The 14,261-nt window shown below is 50.4% G+C and overlaps 1 protein-coding gene across 1 annotated transcript in view; it reads left to right on the forward strand.

Annotated features, from left to right (window-relative positions):
* GRHL3 (grainyhead like transcription factor 3) overlaps nt 1–14,261 on the forward strand; it is a 35,577-nt gene that overhangs the window by 8,874 nt on the left and 12,442 nt on the right. The window contains exons 2-8 of the mRNA XM_065927527.1: nt 3,725–3,911; nt 6,630–6,691; nt 8,822–9,167; nt 9,420–9,493; nt 9,962–10,115; nt 10,338–10,449; nt 12,136–12,230. Coding sequence (XP_065783599.1) covers nt 3,725–3,911; nt 6,630–6,691; nt 8,822–9,167; nt 9,420–9,493; nt 9,962–10,115; nt 10,338–10,449; nt 12,136–12,230 — 1,030 coding nt within the window. The remainder of the gene's footprint in view (nt 1–3,724; nt 3,912–6,629; nt 6,692–8,821; nt 9,168–9,419; nt 9,494–9,961; nt 10,116–10,337; nt 10,450–12,135; nt 12,231–14,261) is intronic.

Genomic DNA, 14,261 nt, shown 5'->3' on the forward strand with positions numbered 1-14,261 from the left:
AAATGCTTTGACTTGGAACATGACATTGATTGGTAGCATGAACAGGCTTGGGAACCAGAACTCTGGAGCCCGCCCCCGACACTGCCCCCAGTGCCTGGCTAGAAACTTCCAGTCATCTCACTTCTTCCCTTAGGCCCCCTTGCCTTGTGTGGGTGGGAAACCCTTTTCTGCCTGGCAGTGGAGGATTGGTTCACTGTATTCCAGAGGAGGGAAATGGCCAGAATAAGAAAGGCATTTGAAAGGAGACTAGCATGGGGTTAAGAGCTGCATCTTGGAGTCCAACAAGTCCAGGTTCAAGTTGTGCTCTGCCACTTACTAGCTGAGTGACTTGAAGGTAATATCACCTGAGTCTCAACTTCCCCAAAACCTGTTGTGCAGAGTAGATAAGACAATGCAGAAAAATAGCTGTGGGAGTGGTGTAAATGCTGGTAAATGCTTGAGGTCGGGTAGCTGCTGTGTATCAAGGAATCAGACTTTGGGGTCTCCACAGGATGGATTAGAGACCCTCACAGGCCAGAAGATCCTCCTGGATGAACAGCAAACATTGTCTTTTCATTTCTGATGCCACTTTATCTTTGTCTTCTAAAATTTAACTTTTGAATAGGGTTAGATAACTGATAGCTCATTAAAGCTGATAATGGTCATTCCACCAGAGTCAGCAAATTGGTCCTAGGATGGCTACCCACTTCAGTATTTTGGCCTGGAGAATCCCATGGACAGAGGAGTCTGGCAGCTGCAGTCCACGGGGTCGCAAAGAGTCAGACACAGCTGAGCGACTTTCACTTCTTCACTTCCACATCTGCCAATGACTTACAGGGTGACCACGTCTTGTACCACTTTGCAAGCACTCAATGTCTAGCTCCAAGCTGGGCTGAGAGCACGAATATTTTTTTGCACATTGCTCCTTTATTAGAAATTATAAATGAGAAATTAAATCAACACCTGAAGACCAAACCTACAGCCTAAGATTCCATAGACTCAAGATTTTTGACATTCTGGAATGAGCTTTCTGTAACGTATACCCTTTCTGTGGCATGAAAGCATCATTCTTTTTGTATAAAGCACTTGTTATGTTCTAGTTGTGAGCATTCTTCCTGTGACGGGGTCACTCAGTCCTCATTGTCCTATATGGCAGGTGCTTTTATTTGACTCATTTTGTAAACAAGGAACAGTGCTAAGTGCTGGGGTTCCCAGTTGACCCAGAGAGTGGGGTCCACCAGGCCTTTCCCTGTTCCTTCTGTGCCCCCTTGGTTTGGGAGTTCCATTTAGGCTGAGGCTGGGAGGGGTTTGGGGGCAGCCACCTGGTCTTGCTCCGTAAGTTCCTCTCACCCCAGGCCCAAGAGGCAGCTGGGAGGGGCCTTTTCTCACCCCTCCATCTTAAGGCCCATGATTTATCGCAGCAGAAACTTGGGGTGTGCCTCCCTCTCTATGCCCCTGGAGCAGGAAGGTTTCTGTCATTTCTCTTTCCTGTGTGACAGCTCCCTCTCCCTCCCTTTCAGAGCCTAATACCCCACACCCGGGGGCTCAGGGGGATGGGAGACGCTGCCCTGGAAGAAGCCCCTGGGAGAGAGCCACCCCCGGCCTGTCTGTGTGTAGGCCTGGCTACTGCTCCCGCTCCGTGTCTGAGAATGCAGGCTTGAGCTGCGGGGCAGCGTGAGGGCACTCCCTGCGGTGTGATTCGGTTTGTGAAGGCCCTCGCCCACCCACCAGTCTGCCGCAGTGCCTACAGTTCCATAACTGAGCCTCTTCCTGTTGTGGCAAGGATTGCCCTCTTGCACTGCGGGAAAGCCGTGTGGCTTAGTGGAAAGTGTGTGGCTTGGGTACTTGACAGTCCTGGTTGTGTCATGGGCTAGTTGGGTGACCTGAGGGACATTTCCTCCAAGTCTCAGGTTTCTCCATCTGTAAAATAAAGCAAATGATCCTTGCTTCTAGTGTTCTTGTGAGGAGCAGAGCTGATTAGTGGAAAACATACAATAATAGCACAGTGAATGGTAGCTGACGTTACTCCTGTGTCCCTTAACAGGGGAGAATCTGGGAGACTCACCTAGCAGGGGGCATCAGGGCACCAGCAGACCAGTCTGTGCCCGCTTCATGTCTGGGACTCTTTTCCCATCCTGGCTGTCTGCTGTTTCTCACCTCCCGCTATCCCCCCACATTCTTTGCTCTAAAATGAACATAACCAGAACTTCCTCACATCTGTGCCCTTGCTCATGATTAAGAGCATGTTCTACATGAATGATTCACAACGTGTGGTCCCCAGGCTACCAGCATCAGCATTACCAGGGAACCCAGGGGTGGGGCCTGGAAATCTGTGTCTTAACAAGCCTTCTGTGCCATTCTGATGCAGCGAAAGTTTGACAACACTATTCTGTGTTACAGCACCATCCTGCTCGAGCTTGAGTCCCCTCTGGGCCACTCACTAACCCACTAACTGGGACCTTGGGCACCTCCCTTAATTTCTCTGAGCTTCAGTTTCCTCATATATAAAATAGGAACGATAATAGTACCTGCCTCACAGGGTTGTTGTGAGAATTAAATGAGATAATCCTTAATAAGTGCTTATCTCAGTGCCTGAAACGTGGTCAGTGTTCAGTAAAGATTATACATTATTTTTGTCATCATTACCATTATTCTGTATTATGTAAATGTATATATAATATATACGTGAATATATATTTAGAATATATATGTATGTGAATAAATATATAGAATATATGTATATTCTATATTCCTGGGACCCTCCCCCCACATATGACATAAGTGATATAATTACCCATGTTGAATGTCCTCCAAAGAGTCTGTCTTGATCACTTGCCTTTGAGTCCACGTGGCTTGTATTTGTCTGCGTTCTCAGTGAACTGCCCAGGTTCTGTCTGCCTAGGTGTGCCCGGCAGCATTCCACTCCAGTTCCTGGCATCTGAGCAGCTGCTTGGGCACTGTACAATAATTGTTGGTCTGAAATGCCGTTTACCAAGACCCTGTCTGCCTATGGGCTTCCTTACTCTAGCTTTCTCTGTCACTTGCCACATTCTCTCTCTAAGTTGAAATGATCTCCAGCCTTCTGTGTCTTTCACGGTCTTGAGGAGAATGTCATCAGAAGCCATGCTGAGTTATCTGGAAATCTTATTCTTTGCACCTTGTCATTGTTATTTCCCATCCTTGCTACACTGATTCCTCTTGAATAAGTACTTACTATGGAAGCATTTTTTTGAATCTTCTCTCAAGCCTTGCAAGGTTGGGATTGTAGTCTTCCTGTTGTAGTTGAGGGAACTGAGGCCCCAAGCCTACAGCTTCTCCTTGGCAACATTTGGTGGTGACCCAGGGCATTTGGCTCCAGAGTTTAGGTACTTTTTACTGCCTCATCTGTCCAATGATGACACAATAAGCATCTCAAGTTTTCAAGGCTGGTAGCTCTCTGAATTTCTGAATGTTGGTCTGAGGCTGACCATTCACGGACCTTCTGCTGCGCATGCATGTTCAGTCATGTCCTACTCTGCAACCCCATTGACTGTAGCCTGCCAGATTCCTCCATCCATGGGATTCCCCAGGCAAGAATACTGGAGTGGGTTGCCATTTTCTTCTTCAGGGGATCTTTCTTACTCAGGGGTCAATCCCACGTCTCTTGAATTGGCAGGTGGATCGTTTACCAATGAGCCACCTGGGAAGCATACGCATGCCTTCTGCTGGGACAGCCTAAATTTGACCTTCCTTACCTACTTTTCAGTTTCAGATCTGTTCGGCTGCTAAAGAACGACCCAGTTAACTTCCAGAAGTTCCCCTACACTAACGAGGATGAGGCCTGGAAGACCTACCTTGAAAACCCCCTGACGGCGGCCACGAAGGCCATGATGAGAGTCAACGGGGACGACGACAGCGTTGCGGCCCTGAGCTTCCTCTATGATTACTACATGGTAGGGAGTAATCATATGTCCGTATGTCCGCCACCTCTGGGCATGCCCCCCCCCCCCCCACAACTGAACATGCATCTTCGCTTTCAGGCTTCATGGCTCTCCAGCCCACTTTGACCACCCCTGACCCCTCACCATGTTCTTTCACACCTCTGGGCCTTTGCACATGCTGGTCCCTCTGCCTGGCACACTCCCCACTCCCCTGGCGAAACCCTACTCTCAGCTTTAAGTTACCTCATTCATTCCCTGAAGGTGGGGAAGGCGTTCTGGGCTTTCCCATGCTGTGGCTCCTCTGGGCACCCTCAGCAAGTACCATCATTTTCCTTGACGCCGTCTTCAGAAACTTGCTGTTTGTGCATTTATTCCTCCATCTCACCTATAACGCTGAGCTCCTGGAGGGCAGGAACCATGTCATGGTCATGACTGAGCCCCCAGTACCCCACACTGCCTGCCACACAGTGCTTGATATGTACTGATTGAATGGATCAATTCCTTGGCCACACACACCACAGCGATTACCTCTAACCCACCATCTTCTTTCTGTCCCTTAGGTCATCCCAGTTGCCCTGTCATTCCCCACCTGCCTATTTGAAGCCCCACCTCCTAGGACATGCCTTCTGCTCTTGAGTCCATTCGTTTCCTTCAGGGCCCTTCCCAAGGCCCAGATTCTCTCAGAAGCCCACCTCGTATCACCTCTCCCTCTCCTGAATGTCTCACTGTCGTCCATACCCTTGTGCCATCATGTGCACTAGACCACTTCCTGACATACCATCTCTTATTGTTCTCTAATTATTTCTGGGGCCTTGACTTTGACACTGTCAGTTCCTAAGAACAGAAATTAGGCCTCTCACGTATGAGAAGTGTGCTTAAACCTATTAGTAACCGCAAGTACATAACGCACATGACATCACCCTCTTCCAGTGCCTTTGCCAGACACTGCTAATGGATTACAACCTGTATTCGCACTGAAGACCACAAAATCTTTTTCAGCCTAGTAACTCCAGGCACCCCCACCCATCTGTCTGAATTGCCATGACAGCATACTTTCTTGCTATCCCTGTGCTGGGTTATTGCTCCTAGAGACTTTCCCAGATTGGAGGCTGGGGACATGAATAGCTGATTGTTGTGATAACGGAATCTGAAGTTTGAAGATTCAAAGCCACCTTATAAATAAACCTTCAGATTCACTGGCCTAAGAAGTAGTTTATTCTACACAAAGGAAGGCAAACTCTGCAAATTCAGAGACCAAGTTGGGGGAAGTGGTCTCAGATACAAAAGAAACCCCAAATTATCTCTCTGGCCTTTAGTTCTCATCTAGGAGTTGTATGGTACCCTCCTTTCCCTTCTCCCAGCAGACTGATGATGGAAAAGAAATTTGAGTTGACTGTCTCAGCCTGGGGACCTGGTAGGAGCCAGAATTCTAGGTCTGAGCTTGAAATAACTCCAGCCTGGGATATATCGCTTGAGACTGGGCCATAAAATAAAATCTAACACTATCTCCCCTGAGCAAGAGTCCATTCCCAGGGCCAGAATGGTGGGGCCGGGCTCTGAAGGTGACACTTGCAGTGGTTTATTGCAGTACAGCATCCCGGGGAGATACACCTGTCCCCCGCCCCCTTCCCAGAGCACATTAGGTCAGAGGAGCACTGCAGATACTAAGAGCACAGTCTGACGGTGTGGACAGAGCTCCAGGTTGGGAGTTGGAGACCTGTTCTACCACAAGCTGGCCGTGTGACTTTGGGCAGTATAGTCCTAAAGGTGACCACTTACCATTTCTTATTGAATGCTGGACACTGTGCCAGGTACCTTTCCTCATGTTCTCCCATCAGTGTGATTAAAAACCCGGGCACTGACATCACTAGACTTGGTCGGAGACCTTGTTCTGGCTTTGTTAGCTTTAGGGAGAAATGACCCAAATTCTCTAAGATACAAAATATTATAATTATAATCATGAGAGGTAACATTTACGTAGTGCTCTGCATGTGCCAGGTGCTAGTCTAAGCACTCACAACAATCCCAAGGGTTGGTATTACTATTATTATTCCTGCCATAAAGATGATGACAGTAAGGTGCAGAAAGGTTGAGGGCCTTGCCCAAGGTCACACAGCCAATATGTAGCAGATCTAAGAACTGTACCCAAGAAATCTGAATTCAGAGTCTGTGCTCCTAATCACTAAGATGACAGAGCCTCTCTGGACTTCAGTTTTCCTCATGCGTGTAATGGGGATAACATTAGTAGACGTCACAGAGAGGTTGTAGAGATTAAATTGGAGCACGCAGAGAAGCCACTTAGCACAGGGCCCAGTGCGTAGGAAGTACTCCATTAAAAAACAGTGAGCATTATCTTTATTAATAAATCTTCACAACCCACTTAAGGGAGGGACTGTCATCCCCCAGACATATGAAGAAGCTGAATCTCAGAAAAGCACAATCGTTTATCCAGAGTCACACAGCACTTTTAAGTGGTAAGGTTAGAACTTAAGCTGGGCCCGCCTGACTCCAAATTCCATGATTCCTAAGTGCTAATTTCAGGGCACTTCTTCTCACTCTGTAACTTGGAGCTCAGACTAAATGGTCTGCTAACTCAAAGGACTGGCAGGTTTCCTCCCAATGACTAAGGTAGCTCCCCGCATGACCAAGTCCCCTGGAGGGAGTTGAGGCTTGTGACAGTCAGATCTTACCCAAGAGACACACATAAATCCTTTCTTCCTTTCTTCTCAGGGCCCCAAGGAGAAGCGGCTACTGTCCTCCAGCCCTGGGGGCCGGAATGACCAAGGCAAGAGGTGAGGCTCTCCCTCACCACCATCCCTGCCCCTCTGCCCTTCCCCACCCCCTCCCCGCCTCACCTCGGGCCCCTTATCCACTGGGCTCAGGAGGGACAGTGTCGGTACTAGGGTCCACAGCACCCTTGTGCTTAGTCCCTCAGTTGTGTCCAGCTCTGCAACACTCTTGTCCATGGGGATTCTCCAGGCAAGAAATACTGGAGTGGGTTGCCATGCCCTCCTCCAGGGGAGCTTCCCAACCCAGAGATCGAGCCCAGGTCTCCCACATTGCAGGTGGATTCTTTACTGTCTGAGCCACCAGGAAGTCCACTAAGGTACCCTTAGGGGCCCACAGAAGTATTTTATCTATTCTTAACATCAGAAGAAAATGATATAATCCAGCCTGGATTGTATTTGTATTTATACTGAGGATTTTTAAACTATTTTTTATGGATGAAGGGACCTATGATCGCAAGAGACTGGGGCCCACAGAGTCAGGGTGAGACCCTGCTTGAGTGCACACACACACACAAGTGCCTGCCGGCCACGTGGCTAAAGTTTACTAAAAACAAACTTCAAAGCCACAGCAGTGGAAAAGCCCTGCTGGAAGCTTTGCTGTCCTAGCTTCAAAACCCTCCCTGCAGCCTCAAGGGGAGGGGACACCTGTGTTCCCTTATTTCTTTCCCTTGGCTTTCTTAGGCCTCTGCCTTGGACTTGTGCCTCAGAGCATGTATGTTCCTTTTCTTATAGAGAGCGGCCCAGGCCATACTCATTGCCAGATGGGCGCTGGAAGAATACTCCCCCCCCCCACTGCCCCCCTCCCCCCACTTTTCCTTATCCCCAGTAGGCAGGGCTTCTGCTGAGAAACCTTCTGGGTTTCCTTCTCTTTTCCTTCTGGAAAGCCCAAACTGCTAAGGCAGGCACTGAAGCACTTGCGGCTGGCTTAGGGCCCTCCACTGCTACAAACAGTGGGTTTTTGTACATTTTCCTCAAAACTAATTTTTTTAAATGTTGTTAGCTTTTCTGATTGTAAAATACCTGCTTTTTATAAAGTGTTCAAATTCTGTAGAAACATATAAAATAAAAAAGGAAGGAAGGGGAGGCAGGAGGAATGAATTGGTAGATTATATAATGTATTTGTTCATTTGAAGAAAATTGTATATAGGTGTATGACAATTTTAGGGAAATTATGAATAAATAAGTAGAAAATTCTAAAATGAGGAAGTTCAAGTTAATATCATAATTCCAGTAGCAACAGAGGTTGTTCTAAGAAAACTTACCATAGTAAAATATTTGACCAGCCAGCAAACAATATTTGTGTAGTTATAACAAGTAAACTATCTACTGTTGAAACTATTTTTAAGTTTAGTTTACTTTTTAAAAGCAAATTTGATGTAGTAATAAAATAAATATCCATATTGAGGCTGGTGCTTGAGAATCAGAAGTCTGGTGGTGGAAATGGAAGACTGGCACAGTCACAGGAGGGCACCCGTTAATCACAGAATCATCTTATGATAAGGTCTGTGTGTTCACTCAGTGTCTCTGATTCTGTGACTCTGGGGCTCAGGAGTGAAAATCGTTTATCTGGCTCTTTTGACAAAGTGAGGACTGTATGCAAAAATTCTCTGGATTCTGTACAATGAAATGCATTAAAGACACTGTTACTTTTGCTTAAAAATACGAAGTAAAAAAGTGAAAGTTTCTTGCAATTCTACTTTCTTATTTCCCTTAATAGTTTGGGGTATATCCTTCCAGACCTTTTTCTTAATGTACACTATCTGTACTCACAAATACCCACTCTTGCCCTCACCAGGAATGACTCAGTACAGTAATCTTAGTGTGGGGACATCTGACCCTGGATGAGAAATGAATAAACTTTTCAGTTTTTAAATTACCAAGTACTGTAATGGAGAAAGCAGGCATTTGCGCCCTGAACCTCGATCCGGTATCTGGTTCCTCCCTGCTTCCCCCTGTGACACACCAGGCCCACTGCAGTGTCTCATTTCAGGCCCGCTGGGAAGACCTAACGTTACCTTGGATTAAAGAAGGTCAAATATGTCAGTGTGATGGTCACGCTGCAGTCCAGCCAAGGACCCCGTCTAGGCTCCAAGGAAAGAGGTGCACCCACTTATCCCTCCCCTCTCTCCTCAGGTACTACCATGGCATGGAATATGAAATGGACCTCACCCCCCTTGAAAGTCCCACGCACCTCATGAAATTCCTGACAGAGAATGTGTCTGGAACCCCAGAATACTCAGATGTGCTCAAGAAGAATAACCTAATGAGCGTGGAGGGGGCTGCACCCACGCCAGGCAAGGCAGCTCTCCTCCCCGCGGGCCCCAGCAAGCTGGAAACCGGCTCCGTGGACAGCTACCTGCTGCCCACCAGCGATGTATATGATAATGGCTCCCTCACCTCCTTGTTTGAGAGCATTCACGGGGTGCCTCCCACACAGCGCTGGCAGCCTGACAGCACCTTCAAAGATGACCCACAGGAGGTGAGGGCCCACCCGCACACCCCTCCAGCATCCCTGGGTACCTGCATGTACAGAAGCAGAGAAGACAGTGAGACGGTCAGAGCTTTGGAATCACTGGGAGAAAGAGTCCTTGAGCTGAGGCAGGGTCGCCATGGACTTTTGTCCAGGTTGTGCACTGTACAACCTTCACAGTTGTATGTAGTGGCCCTGGGTTGAGGTCCCAATGGAACTGAATGTGAACATTTATTTTCCCTGAATTGTGTTTCTCTACAGTCTCTACTCTTCCCAGATATCCTGAAAACATCCCCAGAACCCCCGGGTCCAGAGGATTATCCCAATCCCAAGAGGTAAGTTAGCCTCTCTGGACCCTTGACCACTGGGCAGTGGGCAGGGGACTGCAGACAGAGCTGCACACTGTCCACAGAGCAAACATCACCACTGAATGAAAAGAGAGACGTGAAGACATGTGAAAGAAAGAGTGATTTCTACATCCCTTTCCCAGGTTGTGACAAGCAGCTCAGAACTCAGCACCATGTTAGAAAATCTAGGTTCCATTGTTTCCTGGTCTCCCTGGAACTTGGTCACCCCTCAGGGCTCTCTCGTTTCCATTATTCGTCATTCAGGAGGATTGTGCCTCAACAGAGCCATTGAATAGAAACCCTGAAAACGCGGAAATGGAGGCCCTGGGAAGTAGAGTGATTTAGTGAGGTCGCATGGTGAATCCACAGCAGAGCCTCAGGCTTCCCGCACCACTGCCCGCTGGGATACTCCAGCCTGGGAGCCCAGCCTCACTGTCCTCTCCCGCCTCCCCGCAGTGACTTTGAGTATACCCTGGGCTCCCCCAAAGCCATCCACATCAAATCAGGCGAGTCGCCCATGGCCTACCTCAACAAGGGCCAGTTCTACCCTGTCACCCTGCGGACGCCGGCGGGCGGCAAGGGCCTTGCCTTGTCCTCCAACAAGGTCAAGGTACGTCGGCCGCCCGGGGACCGCTTGGGAAGCGGGCGGGGTGGTCAGGTCAGCCCTGCCTGCCGGGGCCTCCAGGGAGAGGGTGTGGTTAGAGGACTGCCCGTTGCCAGGGAAGGGGGGCAGCCCGGCCAAAGGGCAGGGCCGCCTGACCCTGGCTCCGGGCAAGGAGGTTGCCCGGGCCTCTCCTGAGGCAGGGGGTCACGGTGACCGCTGTGCTTGCAGAGTGTGGTGATGGTGGTCTTCGACAATGAGAAGGGCCCGGTCGAGCAGCTGCGCTTCTGGAAGCACTGGCATTCGCGGCAGCCCACCGCCAAGCAGCGGGTCATCGACGTGGGTGAGAGCCCGCTCACACCCTTCCCCCCAGTGTCTCTCTCTCTGACTCTCTCTCACACCTCTCTCTCTCACACACACACACTCCAGTCAGGCCTTTCTTGCTGTCCCCCTTTTCCCCACCCACTTCTGACCTCTGCAGGGCTTATTTCTGACTCCAGCCGCCTGCCTGGCCCCTGTCTCCAGGTCATAAGCTGTGGGGTTTGCAGGGATTTGCATGTTGACTGGAAGCAGTGACCTCTTTTCTTTGTTGCTTTGGGATAAACAAGGCTCTGGGGGCCCCAGGAGTACCACATAAACAGACCCCTGGGGTGCTGGCCGGCCTGTCCCCATCTGGGGTCTTGGCCAGTTGAGACACAAATGCATGAGATAACTGCGGGCAACGGGTGCGCTGGAAGCTGGAAGCACAATGCCAGGGCAGCCCTGCTTTGGAAGCTGGAAGCTTCGTGCTTTGTTGGTGAGCAGGGAGCCAGGGAAGGCCTCCTCCTGTGTGCTGCGAGTCCCGGCCCTGAGACGGGTGGGAGGGCAAGCCCATCCTCGGATCTCCAGGCCCGGGCTCTGTCACTCTCTTCCTGACGTGTGACCTGTGTCATCTCCCCTTCCTGAGCCTCGGCTTCTTCAACTGTCACCTGGGAAAATACCAGCCGCCCCATCTGCCTGCTGTGCAATTTCTGCCTTGGACCCATGTGTGCTAGAGAACATGACACAAATAGGGACGATTCAGTGACTTCTCTGAGAGACCAGATGGCACAGTGGTTAGGAGCCTGGGCTCAGGAGCCAGAGAGAACTGACCTCCAGACCTTGCTCTCCCTTTTATCAGCTGTGACCAGACTTCTCTGAGCTCTGTTCTCCTCATGTGTAAGCTGAATATTCATAGCATTGCTATAAGGATTAATTGAGGGCTTGCCGTATTGTAAGTGTATAGCTCAGTTCAGTTCAGTCGCTCAGTTGTGTCCAACTCTTTGTAACCCCATCGACTGCAGCATACCAGGCCTCCCTGTCCATCACCAACTCCCGGAGTTTACTCAAACTCATGTCCATTGAGTCGGTGATGCCATCCAGCCATCTCATCCTGTCGTCCCCTTCTCCTCCTGCCTTCAATCTTTCCTAGCATCAGGGTCTTTTCAAATGAGTCAGCTCTTTGCATCAGGTGGCCAAAGTATTGGAGTTTCAGCATCAACATCAGTCCTTCCAATGAATATTCAGGACTGATTTTCTTTAGGATAGACTGGTTGGATCTTCTTGCAGTCCAAGGGACTCTCAAGAGTCAAGTGTATAGTAGTACTATCATTCATTTAATGTTACAAGTTCAATACTGGTAGTACTGATTTTACTATGGTTATGACTACTACTGTGACTTCGATTACCATTTTACCTAGGAGATCTCCTAAATCACAGTCCCACTGAAAAGAATAAGCTCCACCCCCAAATCATGTGGGCCCTGGCCTAGATGGCAAAGTTAAGGAATCCCTCTGGGATTTGGGCAGATCTCCTTCCCAGGCTGGACCTCAGTTTTTCCATCCGTAGCCCAGGGCACAATGAGTAACTTCCTCCCTAGTTTGAAGCATGGTTCTTGGGGGAGAGAATCCACCTCCCTGCCAAGAACGGGGTCCAGCCCCTAGTGACCCCTCCCCATGGTGCCCCCAAATCCCTTGTCTCCTGACTCTCCTCTGGTCTCCTGTGGTTTCAGCTGACTGCAAAGAAAACTTCAACACTGTCCAGCACATTGAGGAGGTGGCGTATAACGCACTGTCCTTCGTGTGGAATGTCCATGAGGAGGCCAAGGTCAGTGCTGGGGGCATGGCTGGGATGGGACTGGGCTGCCAGCAAGTCCTAGGAAAGGGACTGTCCCTAGGATGGTGGTAGCTGCTCCAGTGAGGGCACCAGGGAGGAGGCAGGATACAGGAGTGAGGGAGAAGCACAGGCTCTAAGCTAGAGTGGCCGGGCCCTTATCCCACCTCCGTGACCTTGGACAGGTGCCTTAGCTGAAAATTGGGAGTGTAACCTTAGCGTGAATGGATAGGTTGGCATGAGGCTCAGGTGAGATAAGAGAAAGGTAGAGCACAGCCTGGTGCAGAAGTGGTGGCTGTTGTTGTTAGTCCAATCCACCCATTTGCCAGATGGGAAAACTGAGTTGTGCAAGCCACACAGCAAGCTGCTGCTGCTTGGGTCTCCTGACATGTGAGCCAGTGCAGAGTGTTGCAGGAGGAGTGCTGTGGGGTCTGATAGATGAAGGCTGAAGTCCGTTAAGTCACTCATGGAACCCATAGGAAGGGAAGAGCAATCTGCCTCCTAGAGTTGTGGTGGAGATCTGAGGAGATCATGCAGGATGGAGCAACGGGCACTTTGTATGCCAAGCCCATCGGAGAGGCCTGAGAAATGGAGCCTCTGTCAGTATTTTTTTCATACCAGTGATGAAGCCACGTAGTGCTTGAGACCAGCCTCAGGCTCGCCGGTGCTGTCGGGTCCCTCGGAGTCTCGGTCTTCTGTTTGGACAGGTGGTATCGCGGAACAGGCACTAGTCAGAGGGTCAGGGGCTGGGTGACCTTGGGCCTGTCCCTTCACCAGCCTGGGCCAGGCTTACCGCATCAGACCAAGTTTGGGTCAGGCTCGTGGCAAAGTCCCTTTGGCCTGGGAAAGCCGGGGAGCTTATCCCTGCCTCCCTGCCACCCCACCTCCCCTCATGGGGCGGTCCGGGCTGCCCGGAGAAAACCAGGGTGAATGGGCTCTGAAAACAGCAAGGAGAGGCACAAAGGCAAGGGATTATTATTATTCAAACAGACACCCGGGACTGGGGAGGAGCTGGGGCCTCCAGTTCAGGGAGTGGGGGAAGAGTTTCGTGGGAAGGGAGCGGTGGGTTTCGGTGGGGATTTTCTCACAGCCTCTTAAGCCCCCAGGCTTGGGTCTTTGTCAGGTGTGAGCTGGGTGGGGGCGGCATCAGGGCTGAGCTGGCTGAGGGGGAGGTATGTCTGGCATGCATCAGGGGGCCTGGCCCCCAGCAGCCAGGGAAGGAAGGGGGTCTGCTCCAGCACCACCCCACCCCCACTTGTTCAAGTCAGGATCGTTTCCAAGGGAAGCGTCCCAAGGAATAGGGGCCAGCCTGGAGTGGGTTCTGGCCTGGTGTCCCATGGAGAAGCCAGCAGTAGGCAGTCAGTAGGTGAGCTTGCTAAGAGACGTCCAGCTAAGACTGACCCCAGGCTACCATCAGCTGGACACAGGCTTCTGGTTGAGACTCCCATCTGTCCCACTCACAACAATAGTTATGAAATATTCAAGTCCCCTAGGTATTCTGCCACCCTCACAGCCACAGGAGGTAGGTTTAATTGTCCCCATTTTGCAGATAGAGAAACTGAGGCTTCGTGAGGTTCAAGGACTTATCTAAAGTCACATGGCTTGAGGGGCAGAGTCTGAGTGGCCCCGCGTCCAAGCTCATTCCTCTCTGCCACCCTGCCCAGCTCCCTGTGGAAGCATTAGCGAGTCACATGCATGCTCAGAGCCTCCGTCTCCTCGGCTGTGAAACGGGGGTGACTGGTTCAGCTGCTGCTCGTGCTGGTCATTCAGGGGCACAGGCACGTGTGCCACTCTCTGGCCCTGGGCAGGCAGGTGGCGGGGAAGGGATTTGGGCCCTTCTCTACCTTCTTGCTCTGAGTTTAAAAAAAAAAAAAAATGAGGCTCTGCATTTTAAATTCCTGAAGGACCCTTAATCTCCCTCCCTGTCCCCTGATCCTTTGGGCTGCCCCTGGCAATCTAGCGGGCGCTGCATTGTCCACTGGTGACACCCTGAGCTCCAGCTCCGGTTCCCTTATACGCTCCCTC

The sequence above is a fragment of the Muntiacus reevesi genome, chromosome 3, assembly GCF_963930625.1.
Source record: "Muntiacus reevesi chromosome 3, mMunRee1.1, whole genome shotgun sequence".
NCBI classification, from domain to species: domain Eukaryota; kingdom Metazoa; phylum Chordata; class Mammalia; order Artiodactyla; family Cervidae; genus Muntiacus; species Muntiacus reevesi.